Source organism: Coenobita brevimanus, chromosome 98 (assembly GCF_032717465.1).
Source record: "Coenobita brevimanus isolate Jiangsu-jjx chromosome 98, ASM3271746v2, whole genome shotgun sequence".
Taxonomy (NCBI): Eukaryota; Metazoa; Arthropoda; class Malacostraca; order Decapoda; family Coenobitidae; genus Coenobita; species Coenobita brevimanus.
The window spans coordinates 12197939-12222922 of record NC_137051.1 but is presented as its reverse complement, the minus strand read 5'-3'; the positions used below and the strand labels follow the sequence as shown (position 1 = coordinate 12222922).

General features: G+C 42.2%; 1 protein-coding gene across 2 annotated transcripts in view; it reads left to right on the top strand.

Moving 5' to 3' along the window:
- Positions 1-23995, top strand: part of LOC145414265 (uncharacterized) — a 356239-nt gene extending 332244 nt beyond the window's left edge. For both annotated transcript variants that reach the window (XM_080283866.1, XM_080283865.1), the window contains exons 20-23: positions 2311-2531; positions 8231-8386; positions 13558-14724; positions 22021-23995. In XM_080283866.1, coding sequence (XP_080139992.1) covers positions 2311-2531; positions 8231-8386; positions 13558-14724; positions 22021-23211 — 2735 coding nt within the window. In that variant the 3' untranslated portion in view covers positions 23212-23995. The remainder of the gene's footprint in view (positions 1-2310; positions 2532-8230; positions 8387-13557; positions 14725-22020) is intronic.
- The last annotated feature ends 989 nt before the right edge of the window (positions 23996-24984 follow it).

The window sequence follows — 24984 nt, the reverse complement described above, 5'->3', positions numbered from 1 at the left end:
CATGTACAGCATGTAAGTTCATTAGTGAAGAGGAGGAAGAGTTGGTGAAAGGACAGAACCCTGAGGAGCACCATTGTTGATAGTTATATTAGAACAGTGGCCTTATAGAACTGCAGCTATAGAACTTCCAAGAGAATACTTGAGATTAAGGGGACAGAAACCATAGGAGGGCAGTTTAGAAATTAAAGATCTGTTAAGGGCTTTTGAGACATTTAGTGCATTCGCAAAAGTTTCACCAAAGCCAGAAAATAGCAGAAAACCTTAGTTCCCATGAAGTATCTTTTTCAGCAAAATCCATGTAGTCCTGGAAGCACTAGCAACCCATCTAATCATTTCTGTTATGCACTGCAATTTCCCACTTTTGTTTAGCACTATGATCTTGTGCCATTTTCCTGGCTTATGACTTTTTGCCTCCCTTTTCATTATAAATGCACCTAAATTGAAATTGAGAAAATGGAGGATTGAATATGAAATTTTGCACACATGTCGTCTTTGGAGTTCCTCCACAGAGCAGCTCAAAGAGTGTTATCTACATGTGTATGTGTATATATGTATATATATGTCATCTCATCAGCGGTTTGACTGTCCACTGCAGGACCGGCCTATCCTTACCGAAGTGGGGATGATACAGCCAATGTTTCTCTACCAAGTGGCTTAGGCTGTCTGGTAGAGATTGTATGTAGAGTGAGAAGTGCTTGTAAGTGTAATTGTTGTGTTGGAGTGGCTTTGGATGTGTGTGTAGTCTGTGAACCAAGTGTAATCAGCCCACGGTTGACTGGGTGCAAGCATATTTTATTGTATATGACACTGGTTCAACCACAGCACCCCTTGTGTCCACTAATGCAGTACGTGGCCAGAAGAATGCTCCCAAAATTTTTTACCCTGGCGGGGCGCGAACCCTCGTTCTTCAGTGTACGAAAATGCACACTTTACCACTGTACCACAGAGGCTCCTATACTGTATATATATATACAGTATATATATATATATATATATATATATATATATATACAATATACACACACACACAGTATATATATAGACCAACTTGCCTAGCCCCGGGCTCCTACGCTTCTCATGGGGCAACATAGGATTGGTTGATGGATGGATGGATATATATATATATATATATATATATATATATATATATATATATATATATATATATATATAAATATAATATATATATATATATATATATATATATATATATATATATATATATAAATATAATATATATATATGCTGTCTATATATATATATATATATATATATATATATATATATATATATATATACAGTATATACGTAGACCAACTTGCCTAGCCCCGGGCTGCTACGCTCCTCACGGGGCAACGTAGGATTGGTTGATGGATGGATGGATATGTACACAGTATATACATATATATATGTATATATACAGTATATATATATTTTTTTGACACTGCACTGTGGAGGAACTCCAGGGGTATTAAAAAAAAAGTCTAACCTCCATTTTGTGTGCAATACGTACTTTGTCACGTTTGACACCTTGAAAGTTACACCACAGAGTTCCTCATATATTTTTTTTATAATGTGAGGGAGGGCTGTTAATGTTCCACCCAGTTATACATTGTGTGCTGCCAGCTCCGATAATTATTTATTTATTTATTACCTGTCAGTTTGTCTGTGTATCAGTCTTCTTATCTGTCTATGTATCTGTCTATTTGTCTGTCATCCAGTCTTTTATGCCCTGTCAGGAGCATAGGGGCATGAACGTTGGCTACGGAATCCTGACATTTATGATGAGAGGTCAGCCTCACTTTCGAATGGCATTATGTGAGCAGTAAACCCCAGTCATTCCCTAAATGGAAGCCCTTATCAGCCTCATCTGGTTTGAGCATCTTAACCAGTCATCCAGTTGGCCACCAGTAGTAAGTGGCTTCCAGGACTGCAGGAAACCAGTAGGATTGTCACTCAGCATAGCCACAAGAGGGCTGCCTGAGTGCATGACAAGCATCTCCACCTATCACAGACCAAATGAGTAAAAATAAATAAATAAATAGGTTGTTAGTCCATAATCCAGTCCCTTATTGCCCCATCAGGAGAGTGGGAACCCAGGACTAGGCTGCTCAGTTCAGACAGTTAAGATGGGAGTGACCGGTCACTTTTCCCTGAGTGGCTTTATCCGACGGTAAACTCTTGACCATCCTTTGGGTTTATACTCTTAGGTGTTGCATCTAGTTGAAGAGTCTTACCGTACGAGATCACTAGGCATCCATTCAGTTGTTTGTTAACAGATACTTACATATACCACTTTTCTTTCAACAGGAGCAAGTGACACAGAAGACAGCATATCCCTCAGCTCTCTAAACACTAGCACTGCCTCTGATCACCCTCCACTGGCTGGGCGAGGATTGAGTGTGGCCGGTCGGGAACCCAGCTTCACACTTGCTGCTCTTCGACAGCTGGGGATCCACTTAGAGGAGGGTGAAGATATTGATTCATTTATTGCAAATCTCACCATTCCACCCCCACCAGAGGGATGTGTTGTAAGTCAAGGACCATATTTTTCTGTTACATTAATACAAGCATGACTAAAACAATTAAGTATGGCAATTCAGAGTAATCCTCACTGGGTAGTGGGTAGGTATTGCTTCTGTACCAAGCAGTTGTATTGTCTATGCATTTTACATGAACACATTTATTTCTCCTTCAAAAATCTTACAATGTTAATCCTTTCAAAAACTGCACAGATATGAGTAATTTTTTAAAAGAACAAAGTATAGCATATTCATAATAAAGTGATGGCATTGTATGTAGACTAACACTACATCATTAAAAATTTATTGATCAGGGACAAACATAGTAAGTAACATGTAGCCTAGTAGCAAGGCCTGATGTGGAGACAATAGCTACATTTTAACTTCCTTATTACATTATTAATTGTGTTTGCAGCTACTGTCAAATTGTCAGACCATGTAATTGTGGTGTGCAAAGCGAAATTATGAAGAGTGTGGAAGAAACTTGATGAGAGGGATATACAGAGTGGAAGAATGAGAGTGAATCCATCCATCATCCAATCCTATGTTGCCCCATGAGTAGTGTAGGAGCCTGGGGCAAGGCAAGTTGGTCCTGACATTTAAGATGAGAGTGACCAGCCTCACTCATCCCTGAATGGCATTGCATGAGCAATAAACCCCAGCCACCCCTTGGATATAAACCTACAAAGGCTCAATTCGACTGGAATGCCTTAATTGCCCACCAAACCACCAGGTGCTGCAGAGTAAATGGTTTCCTGGTCATACAGAAAACCATTTGGCTTGTCACGCATTGTAAAGTTACCCATAGGGAGAAGGAAGAGGAAAGAATGAAGGAAAGAAAGACAGAAGAGGGAGTGTAAGCCACCTGTAAGCAGAAGGAAGAGGAAAGAATGAAGGAAAAAAAAAACAGAAGAGGAAGGAAGGAAGAGAGGAAAGGGCAGACACCCAAAGCAGCACTATATCGAATGAATTGATGGTGGGCACCTCTGCCTACCACCAATGAAAGTGAAAATGCTGAGAAATAAAAGAATGTATACTGTACTAGCAGGGAATCCAGTGTTGCCCCGGTAAAAAAATGACCATGCATACTTACATGGTCTGAGACCTGGGGGTGGGAAGGCACTTCCAATTGGTAGATGACACTCAGGGTTCCATTTTATTCACTGAACCTATGTTCCTCCTTTGGCCCATTTCCCCATGGATATCTAATATATATATACAGTACTTTAATCCTGTGTGTGTGTGTGTGTGTGTGTGTGTGTGTGTGTGTGTGTGTGTGTGTGTTTGTTTGTATGTTTTTGCAGCCAAAATTGGGAAAATTTTGATCAGACTTGGCAGGGGAGTTGGAATTGAGTCCAAGATGGGTTTTACAATACACACACATTGAAGAAGTGGTGGGACATTTCTGTGGAGTTTCATGCATCCCTAGAGAGAGAGAGAGAGAGAGAGAGAGGGTGTTGTACTATGGGTCACAAAAGTGTTGGTGCACAGGGGGTCTGATGCCTACCGAAAACATTTGAACAACTGCATACATTACCACCATCTCATTGTGTATGAACAGTGTTTATATAAACATAACATTTGCATTTGTCTTCGTAGTATAATAGGAAAAGTGTATGGTAGGATACTTATAGACAGAGTTAGAGAAAGAACAGAGAAATTAGTTGGAGAAGAACAGGGAGGCTTTAGGAAGGGAAGAGGTTGTGTAGATCAGATATTCATTCTTAGATCTCTAATGGAAAAGTTTCTAGAGAAGGGAAAGAAGTTGTATGCGGCTTTCATGGATTTGGAGAAAGCATATGACAGGGTGGATAGACAAGGATTGTGGAAAGTGTTAAGAATATATGGAGTAGATGGGAAGTTGTTGAATGCTGTGAAGAGTATGTACGATGGTGCGAAGGCTGCAGTGCGTGTGGATGGTGAACTAAGTGAATTTTTCTCTTTGAAAGTTGGTTTGAAACAGGGATGTGTCATGTCTCCATGGTTGTTCAATCTGTACATGGATGGGGTAATAAAAGAGGTACAAGGTAGGGTAGTGGATGTTGGAGTGGCCCTGGTGAGAGAGGATAGTGTTTGGAAACTCCCTGTACTGTTGTTTGCAGATGATACTGTGTTGTTGAGTGAAGACGAAGGGGAGCTGCAAGGCTTGGTGGATGAGTTTGAGAGAGTGTGTAAGAAACGGAACCTAAAGGTGAATGTAGGGAAGAGTAAAGTGATGGTCTTTGAGAGAGGTGAAGTTAGTGAATGTACAGCGAGGTTGGATGGTGAGGAATTGGAAAATGTGAGTACGTTTAAGTATTTGGGTAGTGTGATGAGTAAGGATGGAGGTTTGGAGGGTGAAGTGCTTGAAAGGGTACAGCAGGGAAGAAAGGTTGCTGGTTCCTTGAAAGCAGTGATAAGGAACAGGGAAGTGAGCTTGGAAGTGAAAAAGTTACTACATGACAGTATTGTGATACCAACTCTAACGTACGGAAGTGAAGCTTGGACATTGTTGGAAGGACACAAGTCAAGAGTGAGAGCAGTGGAAATGAGTTATTTAAGAGGAGCCTGTGGAGTCACGTGGAGAGACAGGCTGACGAATGAGGATATAAAGGAGCGTTGTGATGTGGATGTGGATGTGATAGGAAGCGTTATGAGGAACACACTGAGGTGGTTTGGCCATGTGGAGAGGATGGAGGGTGAAAGACTGACGAGGAGAGTGTATGTGAGTGAGGTGGAGGGGGGGAGAGGGAGGGGGAGGCCGAGGATGAGATGGAGGGATGGGGTGGAGAGGTTTATGAGAGAGTGGGGTGTGAGTTGGGAGCAGGGCAGTGAAATGGCGGGGGACAGGGCGACTTGGAGGCGATTTGTTTGTGGCCACCCCAAACGGGATTGAGGCGTCTGGCAATAGAAAGATAGATAGAACATTTGCATTTTGTTTGCAAGAGGATATTGCTAGTTGGCAATTTATGACACCTCCAGACATCAGGGCCACCAATATGTGGTAGGTCGGACACTAATATTTCAGTGACCTTCGTTCTGTGGTCCCAAATTTTTGATGCATATTGTGCACCGATACCTTTGTGACCCATAGTACATATACAGTCGGATGTCTGTTACTTCACTTGTTCAGCAGGAAGTGGTGGTTGTAATGGTGATGGTAGCTGTATTGATGGTGGCAGTGGTAGCTGTTATGGTGGTGTTGGTAACTGTGATGATGATGATGGTGGTGGTGGTAGCTATGATGATGGTGATGGTGGTGGTGGTAGTTGCAGTGGTGGTGGTGGTGGTGACTGGTGATGGTGGTGGTGGTGGTGGTGACTGGTGATGGTGGTGGTGGTGACTGGTGATGGTGGTGGTGGTGGTGGTAGCTGTGTTGGTGGGTCTCATTTGGGTAAGTGCTTTGCAGCCCACTGGACTTATTCTAAAGCAAAGCATGACTAAGAGATGGCTCTAATTTGAACAAGTGCTGAGTGGTGCGATAGGGCTGTTAGACTCTTGTATTCTCCATAGAGCTGTTCCTGCCATGGAACAGTTCACCCCATGGATCTGTTTTCCTATTAACCACCTTCCCATCAAGCCCACCCACCTACCCATCTGCCACCCTGCCTACCTACGCACCCATGGACCTATTTTCCCACTACCATCCCCCCCTGGCTACTCAGCCACTTTGACTACCCAGCCACTCTGACTGCCCACCCACATACACACCCACCCACCATCCTGCCAATTCATCCACCCATGAAGCTTTTCTTCCCCTACCCACCCTCCTACCTACCTACTCTGCCAACCCACACTTCCACCTACCCACCCTGTCCACCCACTCACCATGCCCACCCACTATGCCTATTGACCTACCCTGTCCAGTGTCCATCCACCCACTCATTCACCCACAGACCCACCCACCCACTCTGCCCACTGACCTCCCTTGCCCATCTACCCACTCATTCACCCACAGCCCACCCAAACCTGCCCACCTACTCACATTATCCCACCCTGCCCCACCACACCCCCATCCACCCAACCCTGCCCACCCATCCTGTGCACCTCATTCACCTGCCCATGCACCTGACCCAGTGTAATACAGTATACTGGTAATATTGATATGGCTGCAGAAGAAAATTAAAAGAAAAAAGATGTGGTAATTGGACCCCAAGTTCCAAGATGTTGACTTGATTAGTGACTTGCATAGTTCTGATTTGGGCCATCAGGGGTGCCACTTCAGCAGCATTCAACCACAGAAATAAATTCATGGTAAAGTCTTACTCCTATTAAATTCCTTCGGAGCCATCTGGTTAGGTCCTCCTTAATTTCCATGGCAAGCAAACACTCGGTCAGTCAAACACCTTTCCTAAAATATAGACAAGATGTATAAATGATAAGGTCAGAAGCAAAAAATTTTTTTTAGACAGAGCACATATTCTTCATCATTGGTTATTCACATACATCAAATGAGAAAGTCCACCACAAAGTAACAAAAGGCAGATGAGAGTTTGGGCCTGACAGTTGCAGCATAGTATACTCTTCACTGATCATGTCACAACAAGACACCACAAGTAAAACAAAATTAGAAGATATTTATTATCTCTTGACAAAACAATACATTTTTCATAATCTTGATTCCAACAAGTGATGGCAAATCCCAGTTCAGTGTACTGTATTTCATGTGGACAGTACATTATTCACAATATTAATAAATACTGGATAAGAAGGGTGGTTGGGCATGTGGTGGGCAGGTGGGTCGGTGGGAGGAGCGGTTGGACAGGATGGGTGGGTGTTCAGGGAGAGGTAGGAGGGTTGTGTGGGTGGATGCAATGGATGGCATTGCTGGGTGAGCAGGGTGGATGGAATTCACAGTTGGGAAGGGTGGGTGGTAGGGGTTGATGGGCAAGATGGGTTGTCAGGATGTGTTAGTTGGGTGGGTCACCAGGGTGCGTGGGCACAATGGATCGCCAGGGTGGCTGAGACAATTGCGTAGTCGGGATGCACTGGGTGGGTAGTTGGGTTGGGTGGCTGGATGGGTTCAGGGTGGAGAAGTGAATGAGTGAATGTGTTAAGTGGCACTGTTGGATGAGCTTTGTCGGAGGCATTTGTGGGGTAGCAAGGTGGATGGCAGGGAGCGGTGGACTGGGTGGGTGGCCAGGGCAAGGTCAGTGGGTTGTGTTGGATGGATTGAGAGGGTAGATGGATATGTGACTTTCCAGTTGACAAGGCAGGAGAGGGATATATGTCGCCATATACCGGTAACTTGTCACTGTTACTTGGATTTTTGTCTATTGCTTGGAACATGTTGGATAAATATTTGGAAACTAAACTCTGTACATTAGGGTCATTGTATTGAAATCTGCTGAAACTTTGATATACTGTAGTTACTTCTCATGGAACTGAAGATGGATCTGTGCACTTGATAATTCACCTAATAGTAAGATAAATGAAAGTAACATTACATGCGACACGATGTGAGAGTGAGCGAAGCTTCATATCTCCGATCCATCCACCTAACTAGTCAGTGTTTTGGTGGGGGTAAGGAGGGGGGAGTTAAGGAGTTGACATGTGCGGTTAACCTGACCTCTAGTGGCAGATTACCTTGTACCACGAATTTCTGTCCAGAGTTGTACCATTTCCAGTGAATATCATCCTGGCACTGGCAGCAAAAACATTTTCTGCCCTATTTTTCCTGATGTCCTCCATTGATGTAATAAACTCACTGTCATTTTCCACTTTTATAGGATCTTCAGGCCTATGCTGAAACCCGAAGAATGGGTGGGAATGAGTATGACATTTCTGCTTTCATCATTCCTCCTCCACCCACCTCAGATGAGAAGGACAACCGCTCATCTGATATCATCCGTCGGTTGTATGAAGCAAAGGAGGGCATAAGCAAAGTAAGTCAAATTGTTTTAACCCATTTGGGATGCATAGATCTTTTTGTTTTTATTCTTACTACTCTTAGACAGTTTATTCATTTTATCAGAGATCTCGTGTAATGAAAGGTTAATGAAGGCTAAGTTGTCCTCTCCAGTTTGGAAAGTTTCTCCATAGTTGATTAAAACCACCCTATAATTTAAAAAAGATATACAGACATATATATATATATATATATATATATATATATACTGTACTGTACATATATACATATATATATGAGAGAGAGGGGGTGTGAGCTGGGAACAAGGTAGTGAAGTGGCATTGAACAAGGTGACATGGAGGCGATTTGTTTGTGGCCCCCTCCTTACGGAATTGAGGTGTCTGGCAACAGATTGATAAATAGTATTTAGCTTCATTCGCTGTGTTCATAAAGGCTTTAGCGTGCTTGCATGGATCGACCTTTGTCACCTGATGGCAGCTCAGTCCCTGGAAGTGAAGACTGGAGTTCAGTTATATCCAATGAGACTGAAGCCAAAAAAAAAAAAAAAATTGTTTCTTTTATTTACTTATTTACTTATTGAAAGAGTTTACTACATCATTCTGTAAAGTTAAATACACCATTCTTGAACCCTGCCTATGAGACATACCAGCTGTGTGTGTGTGTGTGTGTGTGTGTGTGTGTGTGTGTGTGTGTGTGTGTGTGTGTGTGTGTGTGTGTGTGTGTGTGTGTGTGTGTGTGTGTGTGTGTGTGTGTGTGTGTGTGTGTGTGTGTGTGTGCTTGTGTGTGTGTGTGTGTGTGTGTGTGTGTGTGTGTGTGTGTGTGTGTGTGTGTGTGTGTGTGGAGGTAATATTATTTGAATGGAAATAATCTAGCTTTGTTAGAGAAGGAGTGTACTATACATGGAATTCAATAAACAGAAAGTGTTTGTGTGAAGAATTTCAGCGCTGCAGTTCATACCAGATTTACATCAGTATTAACAGGTACTCACCATCCATCACTTGGTGTAGTGCTGCTCGCTAATAATAATTATAATAGGCATTCACCATACATCACTTGATGTAGCGCTGCTCGCGGTTGATTTCCCTTTCTTTTCTTCCTTGTTTCCGTCCTTCCTCTTCTGCCTTTCTTTTCTTCTTTTTTCCTCTTCTGTCTGTGGGTGACAGTATTGAATGACAACCCAAATGGTGTCCTGTACTCCAGGAAACCATTTACTATGCTGGGTAGTAACCATATAACCAAACTATGGCACCTGGTGGTTTAATGGGCAATTAAGGCACTCCAGCCGGATTGAGCCTGTGCAAGTTATGCAAGAGGTGGTTGGGGTTTATTGCTCATGTAATGCCACACAGGGATGAGTGAGGCTGGTCATTCTCATCTTAAATGTCAGGACCAACTTGCCTAGCCCCGTGCTCCTACACTCCTCATGGGGCAACACAGATTAGATGATGATGATGATGATGGTAATAGCAATATTATTATTATTATCCATCCATCCATCATCCAATCCTACATTGCCCCATGAGAAGCATTGGAGCCCGGGGCTAGGCAGTTGGTCCCGAAATTTAAGATGAGATTACTGTTATTATTATTATTATTATTATTATTATTATTATTATTATTATTATTGTAATAATCATCATGGACCAGTGGCCATTGTTAGGCAGCTGCTGTCAAAGTCTTCCTTAAAGGAATTCACTAGTGCTCAATACACATTTACATTTGATGAAGTGCTGCCTACTTCTTCCTTCATGTCTGTCATTCATTCTGTGTCTGTCCTCCCATTTTTTTTTTTTTTCTTACTGAAACTACACCACTGTTAGGGAATGAAGAAAGGGAAGTACACTGAGGTGGTATGGTCATGTGAACAAAATTATAGAAAGAGAACCTCGAGCAAATTGCCTGAGAGTAGGTTAACAGGTGAAATTCCAATAGAATGATCCAGCTACTCATACATGGGAAAAAAAAAAGAAAAAAAAAAAAAAGAGCTGAACAATGTAAAGGTGAGAAAGTTGTTAATGAAGAAAGAATGGTTGAGAAAACAGAAGAGATGCACAAGGAAAGAACAGTCATGGCTGTTGCCTTCGGGAAGGTTTGAAGATGAGATAGTGCGTCAGTGAAAGAGTCAGAGAAACATTAAACTCTTCTGCCTAGTGATGTACTTTTATTCTTATTCATATTTTGCAATCTGAAGATTATTTTATTCCAATCATGAGATTTTTATAACTGGAGAGGTTAGCTCTAGCTGTTATTTTCCTTTTTACTGGTAGGGTACTTTCCTAAACTGAATAAATGTGTCTGGAAGTACTGTAGCCTGAAATTTTAAAAATCATAATGAAATTGATGGAGAAAGTTATTTCCCCTATCCATACCAAGCATATTTTTCTAAATCCAGCACTCATATTAATGTAGGAATTGTATACATTTGATTTACTGTACTTTGTGTATCATGTTTTTGTGTGCTATACTTCATAGTTCCCATACTAGATATAGTATACCTGTATATGTCGTTGAGCACTGATCTCCATTAATTACAATATATATTTATAATACACCACAAGTCTACAACAGCTTGTGGAAGAGTGAACTACTTTACCTGCTAGTAATGTTAACTGGAAGCAGACACTGATTTTGTCATTTTTGTGCTTAATAATAAAAAGGAATTGATATTTTTTTTTTTTTTTTTTTTTTTTTTTTTTTTGAAGTTCAGTGCCAAGACATAGGTGTTTCACTAGCGCTACTTAGTGCTGCTTTATTTTCCAGTAGCTATTTGTATTAACCCCTTCAATCTGATGATATATTTTTTGTTTTATTATTGCTATCTCCGATGATTTTCTTCACTACCGGGTACTGTATAGGATATCCTTTTGAAGTGGATTATATATTGCCCTTTTTTAACTCTTTTACCCGTGTTGAATTTACAGCTACCGCAGATTGACTTAGGACCTCCCCCCCAAGGTATTAAAAAATACAAAAATCGTAGTATATCACAATGTTTGTTCATGAAATTTTTTTTCATTCATTCATTGCCAGACGCCATGTATCCCAAATGGGGTGGTCAAGGGCTTAGAGTTAATTGTTTTACAGGGAGGGGCACTAATCCTCCACTGACCCCACTTGACACGTAGGGATGCCAACAGCATCTGGTGTTCCCAGGCGGTCACCCATCCAAGTACTAACCAGACCCAATGTTCATGAAATGCCATTCATTAATATGAAATCATGTTTCCCATGTTTTTCAGGACCAGTTGGATGCATTTTGGCATGGAATCACATAGATTTGTAATCTAAGGACATTTTTTTGCACCAAATATGTGTCAGTTTAGTCTTGAGGTTGTCCAGATTGGGTGTCTTCTTCTCTGCCATGATTTTCTTCATCTTTAACCAGCAGTTTTCTGTCAGATTTAGATCTGGACTGTTTCCAGGCCAATTGAGGACCTCAGTCCGATTATTGTGAAGCCATTTTGTCACCTGCCTTGTGACATGGAACTGAACCGTGCATAGAAAAGTCACACCCATGAATAGCAAAAAAGTTTAACAAATGATCTTTCAGAACTTGAATGTATCGGCCACCATTCTTCAAGTTCATAGGAAGAAAGTAGAGGCCTCCCCTTCCCATTTCACCTGAGAAACACCCCCATACCATTAATGATTGTGCGTGCTTAACAGTCGACACCGTGTAAGCAGGTTCATATCGACTACGGGAGGCAGGGCGACGAACCATGATAGAAAGCACCTGGAACACTTGAAATGTGCTTTCATCAGAAAACATAACTTTTCTCTACTCATCCGATGTCCAGTGTGCATATTTCTTGGCAAACTGAATGCGCTACTTCTTCATGCAGTCAGTAAGAAGTGGTTTCTTGGCTGTGATGTGGCTTGGTAAACCCAGCTCCTTCTGCAAGCGATGTCGCATAGTTCAAATTGAGACGTCTTGTAACAGCTGGGGATGCATTCTCTTCAATTCTGCTGCTGTCAGTCAAGGATTCGTGATTACTTTCCTCTTCAGAAGCGTATCTGTACCTCTGGAAGTTGTCCTCTTCTTTCCACAGCCATGCTTGTGCTCTGGTATGACATCAGGCGGCAGGCCGTGTGCTGCAACAAGAATCTTCATGATGGTTGACTTTGCGTGTCCAGTACATTCACAAATCGTGTTGATAGGGACATTATTCTGTCTCCATGCAATGATATGGACCCTCTCATCCCATGAGCAGTACTTTCCAGGCATGACAACTCGACTCAAGGAAAATAACGGGGCATACAGTAATGCATACGAAAAAAGAGGGAGGTACAGGCTCGGAGTGACAGGAACATTATCCTTCCTGTTTTGCATCTGGGCAAGCACTGGCATGCTGAGTGTTTCACCACCTCCTGCCAACACCAGAGGAGTTGCCAGTTATTTCTCCCCAAAAAAATTCACTTGGTAGAGGTGGAAACACAAAGCAAAGACAGACAACTCTCCCATAGCAATTCTGTGTGTAGGTCCTAAGTCAATTTGCAGTGGGTGTAATTGAGCAATAATAGCAGGAAGTAAGCCATAATACTGAAGGAGCTGAGGATGTCAGCTTCACATATCAGTTAACTTTAATTAACTGGATCACCAAGATGATGAAGGGCATGGAAAATGTTCCTTTTGAATTACAGCACATACCATTTTCCTTGTGGTTCACACCCTCTTCCTCATCTTATATGACACATGAAATGATCATCAGGTTTATTACCATGGAAACCTTAGTATTTATTTGTTCTGTCAAGAACACTGTAGCTTTCTAAATTTTCTTGAAGAAGACTGTTACGGTACGTTTTGATTACATATACATATCCAATTGTTGAAAAGGATGAAACATTTTATTGTAAATTTCTCGAAAAGCCAAAAACTTTTGTCATGCAGAGAATTGCAGTGTATTTCTTAGAGCTGGGTTGTGCTTTTTGAACCATTACCTCATATTTATTGTTCTCTTTAATTTAGATTTGCCTTATAATATATGCCGTATACAGTACTTTATCTCAGAACTAAGCTATTACTTGCATACTGGTAATCATAAACTTTCTTATAAGAAATAAAATGTTCAGTAGGATAGGATAAAGCATTGCAAGAAATATTAAATGCTGGTATGGTAATAAAACAAAAACTGTGAATGGGGCTGTGTGATCAAAGACAGGAACTTATCATTGTTTTCTTATATGCAGATGGTATGTGATGATGAGAGTGACCTGGAGGGTGGAGGAGAGAAGGACCAGGAGGTAGGAGAAGTGCGGGTTAGCTCTGAAACTGTCCCAAAACCGGGTAAAGTAGCCTCTCTTCAGCGCCGCTTTGAGAATCCCCCCATCTCCTCTTCACGCCATGTCAGTTCCATCAATACTCCCTCCCGTGCAGCTCTCAACTCCTCTTCAGCATCTGTCTCTGCTCGACCTACCCAAGACTCCCGCCCAGCCAAAGATAGTGATTCATCGGGTTATGACAGTCTGCGCTCCAATACATCTGGCCAAGAGCTGGATGCAAGGTTGGCCATGGCCTTGGAGGAAAATGACAGAATGTTTCGTACTTTTGAGAGGAGCAAAGTATCAGCCAGTGGTAGTAGTAGAAGTGGCAATAGTGAGGCAAAAAGTGGTAAAAATATCAGTAGTGGTGGTGGCACTAGTAGTGAGGGAAGATGTGATAAAACAGGTGGTAGTGGTGGTGGTAAATGTAGTAGTAACAGTAGTGGTAGTGAGGAACATGCATCAGTCATATCCCAAATGAGGTCTTACGGGTCCAACCATACTAGGCATGGTTACCACTCTTTGCAACGACCGTCAACCTTGCAGCGACAGGCCACTGTTCCTGCCAGTCGTGTTGAGAGTGGCCAGGGGGATGATTCCCCACCACCTCCACCCCCTCGCACACCCATTACTCGCACGGGAACTCTCACACACCCTAGAAAAGTTGTCACTAGTATCAACTCTGCTGGCCCCAGAATTCAAAGATCAATGTCTGTAAGTACTGGAAACCTGGCAAAATCTGCCTCACAAGGGGATGTCACTCTTCATCATGGCATGAGATCACCTGCTGCATCACCAGGCAAGTCCTCAGCCTCTAGTGAAGATGTGACTCTTCCTCCCAGCCTCATATCACCCTCCAAGAGCTCTTCCTCCACTGAAGATGTGAGAGGGAGCAAAGCATCCCCAGGATCACCCTCCAAACAGAGTATGGCCTCCAGCAATGACTCTCTCACATCCTCCTCAAGTGTGGTGACAGTCAAGTCAGCCTCGCTTGGTAGCCTTGATCAAGAAGAGGACTCCCAGCCCCCAGAGCTGCCTCCTAGAACTCCATCAAAACCTACTACCCGGCCACCTCTTCCCCGCACTTCCTCACAGGTGAGCAGTGTAAAGGTAACATTCACTCACATAATTAGTACCTATACTGGTTCTCATTGGAACACTGGCTCAGTGTCTCCCTCATCAGCAGTATCATGCAATCACCCTCTTCACTCCAGACAGACATGAATCTAAAGCACATCCTCAAGCCTTCCTCTTTAATCTATCACTTCCTCTGGAGAGACACCCCCAAAATTCTGGGACTTACATTGGACACACACAGGACATGCAGGGGCATCACGTAAACTCAATGCCATAAAAACACTCACCAAAACTACCTTTGACTGTCAGAAAAAATAACTGAAAACAGTCAACAAGCAGTTGATTTGTATTGAGTTTGCAAACTCAAGTTGGGCCACTTTTTAACATGGAGAAATCTTCTAAAGCACAAAACAGATTTTTAGAAATAATAACAAGAGTATACAGAGACCACAAATATACACCACTTGCACCAAGAGACAAAAGTACTTTCATCAGTCAGGTACACATTTCAGTGCTATCAGTGCAGGAGCCACCCTAGCCATGCGTCATTATGTTGCACCACTCCTTACCACAGAAAAACAAAAACTCTCGACACTACACAGAGTGCATCACAACACCCTTCTTTTGCCATCAAATACAACACTTCACAAGCACTTACACAAACATTGCCACCATAGCCATCCAAATCTTCCAGCCAAACACAACATCAATCATGAACCTAACCAGACAGTCATACCTGAAAAATTACCCTTCCCAGAAAAAGAGAGAGAGAGAGAGAGAGAGATGAGTGCACCTCACCAGACTGTGATGTCATCACCCTTATGCCTACTTCAGTAACATTGCCACACAAAGTACATCTCACAAACAGTCCTTTAAGTTTTTACTGTACTGCAACACCCACACCACAACACACTTACTTCATGCATTTCATCATCACAGCACAGACAAACCTTGAACATGACAAAGATATCTGGGAGTTCTGTGTTGAAGTAGCTGTTTTTTTTGCGGTCCACAGAGTTACATCCAGGTAAGTCTGGGTCATAACAGTAACTCAGTTATAAGGACATCATGATCCAAACACAGGAAAAGGAAAACTCTGCAGTAAGAGGGATAAATGCCTTGTGATAAGGGCAGTACATCCATTTCCTCATCACATAAACTTTTACAATTTGGGGTCTGTCTGGCTGTTTGTAGTATGTAGGTAATGGGGTATATAAAAACCTGCATTGCTTAAAGGCGGAGCGAGGATCCTCTCTTTGGCTTAGTGGTAACATACACGCCTATGAAACGCGAGGGCCTGAGATGGAATCTCGGCCAGACCAGTGATTAATTTGTTAAGTTCAGTCATTACATTGGTTGGCAGTGGTGTGGGATGTGAGGTGAGGCTTGGAGGGCAATGATGATGTTGGTTAGCTGTCAGCGCCTCCAATGCTACGCTAACGTGTGTTCGAAACTACCATATTAATCACCAAGAGGAGAAAAGAGTGATGTAATGAGGTATATGAAAGCCCGCATTGCTTATTGGCAAATTGGGGATCTTCTCTTTGGCTCAGTGGTTACATGCGTGCTTATCAAGTGCGAGGGTCTGATATCGAATTGCGGCGAGGACAGTATGATTAATTTGTTAAGTTTCAGTTCGGTTATTACATGTACTGTATGCCATTCACACAGTCTGTGACAAACTGTGGGATACAGCCATTCTACCTGTTGTCCAGTAAAAAATAAGGGTTTGTCATTTGTCAGTTTGTCTGTTTCTTGAGTATTTATTCAGTAATCCCTGAGAACTGTATTTCAGCACAGTTTTGCATACTTCAGTGAGGTCTCTAAACACCATTCTTGCAGTAGTGTCGCCAAAACAACAAGAGCACGAGAAAGTGTGATGCTCTTCAGAATTTGATCAGTTTTATTTAATTTCATTTATATTTTTACAATATATAACATTCACTCTCATCTTGTATGTCAAGACCAACTTCCTAGCCCCGGGCTCCTACGCTCCTCATGGGGCAACGTAGGATTGGATGATGGATGGATGGATGGATATATAACATGATACTAAATCATATTCATTACATATGAGTAGATGGCAAACAAATCCTCAGAGTGAGTTCAGTCTAAAATCATCAGTGCAACAAATATGAGTGTAAGGAGGAATAGCGCAGCAGCCATTTGAATTTGGTAAATAAAACTGGAAAAGACTTTGGTCATGCATGCACCCATCTATCTCATTTCTGAGTTGCACTGATTGCCATTAAAGGATAGAAATTGAACTATGCTGTATTACTGTTTGACAAACAGAAATACCTTCCTGTTGTAATTAAAACTCTTATCAGCACACCCAGGTGTGATATTAGGAAGTAAAGATGAATCTCTGTGCCTTGACAAGCCTGGATCTGTTCATCAGTAGTCTTTAATGAATTTTTTTTTTTTCCTAGAGAGCCCCTAGGTTATACCTGTATATATATAATAATTGCCAGTATCCATGAAGTAGTTGACACTGTTAAATCTTTTAAGGGGCAGCTCAAGACTCTTTTCTTTTCATGTAGTTATGAGTATGATCTGGAGTGAGGTATTGTGATGGACGATTTTAGGGTTTAATTGCTGCCACTCTTAGTGATTAGTTTGTATTGTATATAAGTGATGTCATAGCTCTTGTAATTGTTGCTGTTGTTGTGCCACTCCAGTCTGTCTGATGAGCAGACCCATCAACTGCAGGCAAGCATCTGCCCCTGCAGAGCCATCTCGTGCAGTGACTGATGTTCCTTTGCGGCTGACAGCGCGATTAGTGTGAAAGTTTGGTTCCTGAGTAGACGCAGCATTTCCGTTTCTCCACCCAGTTGACAGGGACAAAGTAGTAGACTCATCACCCCATTATTTGGCTATATGGTTACCACCCAGCAATGTACATGGTTTCTTTAGTTACAGGAAACCATTTGTTTTGTCACTTATTGTATAACCATGTGAAATGGAAAGAAGAGTACCAAAATGACAGGAAGGATGGGAGGAATAGGAAGAGAGGAGGCAGACACAGAAAAAGAATGCTAGACATGAAGGAAGATGTACCGTAGGCAGCACAACATCAAATGTAAATGTTTAGCACTAGTGAATTCCTTAATGGAAGAACTGGTGCTTTTTTGACACAAAAACCAGAGTATCCTCGTCTGTTATAAACCATTATTGTTGTCATCATCATCATCATCATCATCATCATCATCATCATCATCATCATCATCATCATCACCCAGACCTCCTTTCCCACCCTAGGGCAGAGTGAGGAATATGTTGTTGTTATTATTATTATTATTATTATTATTATTATTATTACTGTATTGGCCTGACAGGCTGCTGGTGCTGCAGCTGATTTAGCTAATGACAACTCATACGCATGCAGTGAAGAAGTTGTTGGACTCGTAGACAGTCACAGCGATAAATTATATGAATAATATTTACTTTCTTCATTCAGGCTTTCTCCTGTTTCTTGTTCTCTCTCACTTAGACTCATTACAGTCTTTGGTTGGATAGTCCATTCTCTATCTAATTTAGCAACACTTGATGTTTCTGAAGTGTCTGAGTGGATGACCTGTTCTTTAAAGGGATCATTGATAAGTAGAAACTACCCACTTGACCTGTCTATCTATCTGTCTATCTATTGCCTGACGCCTTAATCCCGTAAGGGGTGGCCACAAACAAATCGCCTCTGTGTCACCCTGTTCCCCACCATTTCACTGCCCAGCTCCCAGCTCACACACCCCTCTCTTATATACCTCTCCACTTCATCCCTCCATCTCATCCTTGGCCTCCTCATCCCTCTCCCCCCCTCCACCTCACCTACATACATTCTGCTCATCAGTCTCTCACACTTCATCCTCTCCATATGGCCAAACTACCTTAGTGTATTTCTCCTAACACTTTCTGTCACATCCACATTCACATCACAACGCTCCTTCACTTCCTCATTTGTCAGTCTGTCTCTCCATGTGACTCCACATGCTTCTCTCAAATAACTAATTTCCACTGCTCTCGCTCTTGACTTGTGTATCTCCAGCAAGGTCCAAGCTTCACTCCCATACGTTAGAGTCGGTATCACTGTCATGCACTGACTTTTTTTTACTTCCATGCTCACATTCCTGTTTCATATCACTGCTTTAAAGAACCAGCAGCCTTTCTTCCTTGTTGTACCCTTTCAAGCACTTCAGCCTCTAAATTTCCATCCTTACTCATTACACTACCCAAGTATTTAAACACATTCACATTTTCCATTTCCTCTTCATTCAACCTTCAGTGACATTCAGTGACTTCATTTCTCTCGAAGACTCACCACTCACCTTTAGATTCCGTTTCTTACACACTCCCCCAAACTCATTCATCAAGCCATGCAGCTCCCCTTCATCTTCAATTAACAACACAGTATCATCTACAAACAACAGTACAGGGAGTTTCCAAACACTTCCCCCTCTCATTAGGGCCACTCCAGCATCCACCACCCTACCTTGTATCTCTTTTATAACCCCATTCATTTTCAGATTGAACATCCATGGAGACATAACAAATCCTTGTTTCAATCCAATCTTCAAAAATAGAAAAATTCACTCATTTCATTGTCGACATGCACTGCAGCCTTAGCACCCTCATACATACTATTCACGGCATTCGACAGCTTCCCATTTACTCCATATATTCTTAATACTTTCCACAATCCTTGTCTGTCCACCCTGTCATATGCTGTCTCCAAATCCATGAAGGCCACATACAACTTCTTTCCCTTTTCTAGAACATTTTTCACTAAACACCTAAGAATGAATATCTGATTGTAATAACCAAACTGAAACTTAACAAATTAATCACTGGTCTGGCTGAGATTTGAACTCAGGCCTTCATGCTCCACACGTGCACACATTACCACTGAGCCAAACAGAGGATCCCCGCTTTGCCTCTGGGCAATTCAGGCTTTTATAGACCCCATTATATCACTCTTTTCTCCCCATGGTGAGTAATTTGGTGAGCTTTAAATACACATGGTAGCATAGGATTGGAGGCCACCACTAAGGATGTTGCGGATCACACTGAAGAGTTCATCCCCGGGATGTAAGGACTAGGATGCTGTCAGCTAACCATCATCATTGCCCTCCAAGCCTCGCCTCACATTCCGCACCGCTGCCAACCAGTGTAATAGCTGAAATGAAACTTAACAAATTAATCACTGGTCTGACCGAGATTCGAGCTCAGGCCTTTGCGCTTCAAACACGCGCACGTTACCATGGAGCCAAAGACAGGATCCTCGCTTTGCCTCTGGGCAATGTGGGCTTTTATAGACCACATTACATCATCTACACATCTTCCTTTCTTAAAACTTCCCTGTTCTTCTCCAACTAATTCCTCTGTCATTTCCCTAACTCTATGTATCCTACCTTATACTTTTCCTATTACACTAAGATGACAAATGCCCCTATGATTACCATACACCTCTTTTTCCCATTTTCCTTTGTACAGGGGAATAATTATACAGTACTTGATATCCAATCATCGGGGATTTTACCTTCCTCCCAGGTCAATCTTTACATCTTCCACACCCATTCTTCTACTATCTCTCCTCCATGCTTCAGCATTTTACCACACACTTGATCAATTCCTGGGGCTTTCCCCATTTTGACGTTCTTCATTGCTTCCACAACTTCCATCCAACTGATTTCTTCAACTCTTCTCACATCCTTCTTTCTCCCAGCCATTCCCCACCCACTTATACGTGCATTATTTTCATTCTCTATGTTCAACAATTCCTTAAAGTGTTCTCTCCATCTCCTCACTTTTTCCCCGTTTTCCATTAGGAATCTGCGATTTTTATCTTTCACCTCCCAGCTATCTTCTTTATCACCCTGTCTAACTTTCTTTACCTCTTTCCAGAACATTTTCTTACATTCTGTCCACTTTACACTCACATTCCTTCCAAATTCTTCATCCACTCTCTTTATGTTCTCTCTTATTAATCCTTTCACCTCTCTCTTCTTCTCTGCATATCTCTCTCTCTCTTCCATCCCTCAACTTTCTCCAAGCCCCTGTTTCTCATCCACTCACTATATGCTTTCTTCTTTTATGCTACAGCCTGTCTCACCTCTTCATTCCACCATGCTGTTCCTTGCACCCCCTTTTGTCTTCTCTTCACCCCACACACCATCTGACATGCTGCACAGATTTCTTCTGTGAATATCTTACTTACACCTTCCATATCCCCCATCTACTTCAAATCATTTTTACCCAGTAGCTTCTACACTTCTCTTTTGTATTCTGTCTTTTTTCCATCCTCTTGCAACCTTTCTACTCTCCTTGTATGAACGATACTTCCTCCTGGCCTTCCCTTCTTCTATTCCTCCATTTCATTTGAACCTTGACTTTCACCACCACCAAGTGGTGGTCAGAAAGTCCACTACCTCAGCCTCTGTATGCTCCTGCATCCAGTACACACCTTCTCTTCCAATCATCCACACACACATAATCAGTCATTGCCTTCCGTTCATTCATTTCACCACCCACCCTTCTCACCATTTGCCACTTATACCTGTGGATCATTTTGTGTCTAAAGAGGGTATTGACCGTCACTAACCCCCTCCCGGCACAATTGTCCACTAGAGCACTGCCATTCTCATCCACTTCTGCAAGCACACCCCACTTACCAACTAGTCCATCCACCTTCACATTCTCCATATTTCCATTCACACCAGTATCTCCAATCAAAAGCACTCTCTCATTTTCAGACTTTTCCATACATGCTTCCACATTTGTCTTGAACCTTCTTTCACCCTGCTTTCACGATCTTGCGTTGGCACATAAACAACCACCCACATTTGTAGTCAGACTTTCAATCTTAACCTCACAGTTCTTGAGCCAACTGATCGATGCTCACTTATTCTCCTTCCATCTCCTGCACACAACAATACACACTTCTTCTTTTGCCCTCTCATTCTCAACCCACTCCTGCACATATACCCCATCCATACTCCCATTCTCATACACTTACCACTGTCATTTAGTCTCAGTTATTCCACATACATCCACTTTTGCTTCTTCAAGCACCTGGACAATCTCTCTTTCACCTCATCATTCACACCCACTTGATACTTATATATTTATTTGTATGTTTCTGGTTTATCTTTGTACTTATTTCCTGATGATGGATCATGAGGGGGATAGACTTATAACAAACTTATCCTGACTTTTATGTACAGTACATATTGATTAACAAACACTTTTTGCATGATACACCACCCTCCTTAGTCAGTTACATTCTTTAAAATTTACATTTTTGTTTTATATCCTCCTCAGGACAATGTAAGAGGTGGTTCTGGCAACAAAGGAGTACGGTCACCTTCACCAGCAGGCAAGCCTCGCCGCACTCCTTCCCCAGACACTGCTGACCGCCCCCCCTCCGTGCCTTCCAGATTACGCAAGCCCCAACTTAGCCCCACTTCCACCAGCAACACCCTCCCAGCCACGCATCGCCCTCGTCCTAGTGGCAAGGTGGCTACATCCACCACACCAACCTTAGGAAAAACAGCAGCTCCAACACCCTCTCCAACATCTCCAAAGGGCAGCTTGACTTCCCCCCGGGGTGGCAGCCGCTCCCCTCAGAAGAGTCCCAAGGCATCCAGAAAGTCTAGCTCAACAGAGGAGAAACCCCAGCTTCCTGCCAAGACTAGTCAGCAGTCACCTGCCCGACGTGGCCCAGCTGCCACTCCTTCTACCACTAATGGAGTGAGGAGTCCTGTGCGAGCAGCAGATAAGACCACATCAACCTCAAGGCTTCCCCGCCCAGACACTTCCAACGTGGCTCTCAAAAATAGCATTAACCAAGAAGCACCACTCCAGACCTCCTCCCCAAAGCTATCACCCAAAACCCGACTAGTTAACGGAAAAGTCTCTCATGGGGCTGACCCTGATGACTCATTGGACTCAGGTAGTTTTGACCAGGATTCTTTGGAGGAAGCAGAGGATGTGGAAGCCATGCCTCCGGCCTCTAGGGAAGCTTTCCGTAATTTTTCAGCTGTGGTAAACCAGTGCCTTGGAGTGCTGACTGAGCTGGCAGGAGCATGTGCTGAAGCCCAGCGCTCTGGCCGTAGTCCTGGCCAGGATGAGACAAAATTCCAAGAGGCTAGGGAGGCTCTTACTAGTGAGTCTCGGCAGTTTGTGACAGCCTCCAAACTGTTTGTGAAGTCTGCCACAGAATCAGAGGAAACCTTACTAGGATGCTTAGCATCATGTGTAGTACTACTACAAGGGATGGTAGAAGTAGCAAGAGGTGTGGTTGCACACACTTCTACACCTCTTCAGACCCAGAATGTGGTAGCACGTGTGCGTGATGTGGCCACAACTTACCAGGCCACAGTAAGGGCAGCCTTAAGTGCATCTGGAAGGGGCATGGACCACCCTTCCATGAACACCCTTATGACCCAAGCCACCAACCTGGCTGGTGTTCTCACTGCCCTCATGCGTACACTCAGAGTCTTCAGCCCCTGAGCCATGGCCCTCCACACACATGGACCCAAATACACAAACCCTTTGTGTGTTTGGTGAAGCAAATGTGATGTCAGGAAGACAGTATGTGTTCCACAAATTATGGTGTGAGTAGCCCTAAAGCAAACCACATGCCAGGGTGCCAGCTGATGTCAAAGTACATAAATCAAAGATCAAGCTGAGATTTGAAACCACAAAGGACCTACTTACTTAGAGCGTATACACGTGTGTAGATAATAGCAGTAGCTGCGTGAATCAGTGACCAGTATAACTGATTGAAAATATTGTAAATAAAGTTAGGAATCTCAGGTATAATGAGCTGTGGAGGGAAAAGTATCTGATATGGAAGGCATGGGAGAGCTTTACTAGTCCCCTAGTTTAGGGGAGATGTTCTGAAAAAGACTTGGCAACTAACTGCTCTGTATATTTCCGTATGTTGTATAACAGTGGTGTGTATAACTAAACGCCTGGCACTTTGAGTGACGGGCTGGAGTATATAACTTAATAGTGAGTGTTTGTACCGTATCTCTGAAAATGTACTTATAAACTGTACTTAATTTAGCCAAATTAAGCTCCTGAGTTCAAATTTATATTCATTTATTAATCACTACATGCATTTATTTCATAATTTATCATAAATTATGCATTTTAGAATATGCTTCCACTTTCTACAAGTAACAGTATGCTGTATTGTATATCAATTATATTATTGTACATTTGTTTTTACCCTCTAGAATCAGACAAGTGTAAATATGGTCTGTACAGAGAAAAACATCCGTGACAAGATTGTTCGTTCCAGTGTTCCAAAAGTCTGTGTCTTTTTTAGTGTAACAGCTGTATTTTATGCTAAATATAGTGTTACAGAATGTATGGTGAATATTAATATTCATTTGTAATACTGGAAAGTGTCATATTTTTGTATAAAAAACATTATCCACCATGTGTGATGCAGTTAGCCTTATAGCTTCTGAAAGGAAATGGGAGTTTGGAACTGGGACTTTCTTTCCTGATTCTGGCCATGAAAAAAATTACATACTTTAGCAAAAGAACATTTTTATTTGTTTATTTTGGCTAGATAGATAGAGAGGTAGATTTTGGCTAGTGCCAGATGATTTTATTCAGCTCAGGAGTCTTCTTAGGCTGAAGAGATTAGATGCAACCTCCATTAGTCTTTTCAGCTGAGGGATGTCATTTTAAGCATTTTTCTAGCCAGTGCCAGCCAATCTATTATTTTTTTTTAGCTGGAGAGAACCAACAGACAGTGAGGTAAATGAACCTTTCTCTTAATATTGTCACCCTTTATGAGAAAAGGAAACATGGTAAAAAGAAATGCAGTGGTGAAACTTTATTTTTTTTTCTCCAGGACAACTAAGAAGTATGTGAGAACGTTACCAAAAACAAGCATATCCGTTACTTTAAAGTACGGTGTTTTCGAAGATTTTCATTCGTGATATATATACTTTTTCCAAATACCGTACTATACGTAGACCTGACAACAAAATAACAATATTCCAGTTAGATAGTGCTGTCCTCAGATGTAGCCTACTGTTTGATCTCTGTGGAAAACTCCAAGGACATTGATAGTTGTGGTAATGGTAGTGATAGTAGTTGTACTCGTAGTAGTGGTAGTGGTACTGATAGTAGGTGTAGTAGTGATAGGTAGCTGTGCAGTGTTAGTGATAGTATTTATGGTAATAATAATAATAATAATGAGGGTAGTGACGGTACCAGTCGTAGTGGTATTGTTGGTAGCTTTAGTAGTAATCATGCTGTAGT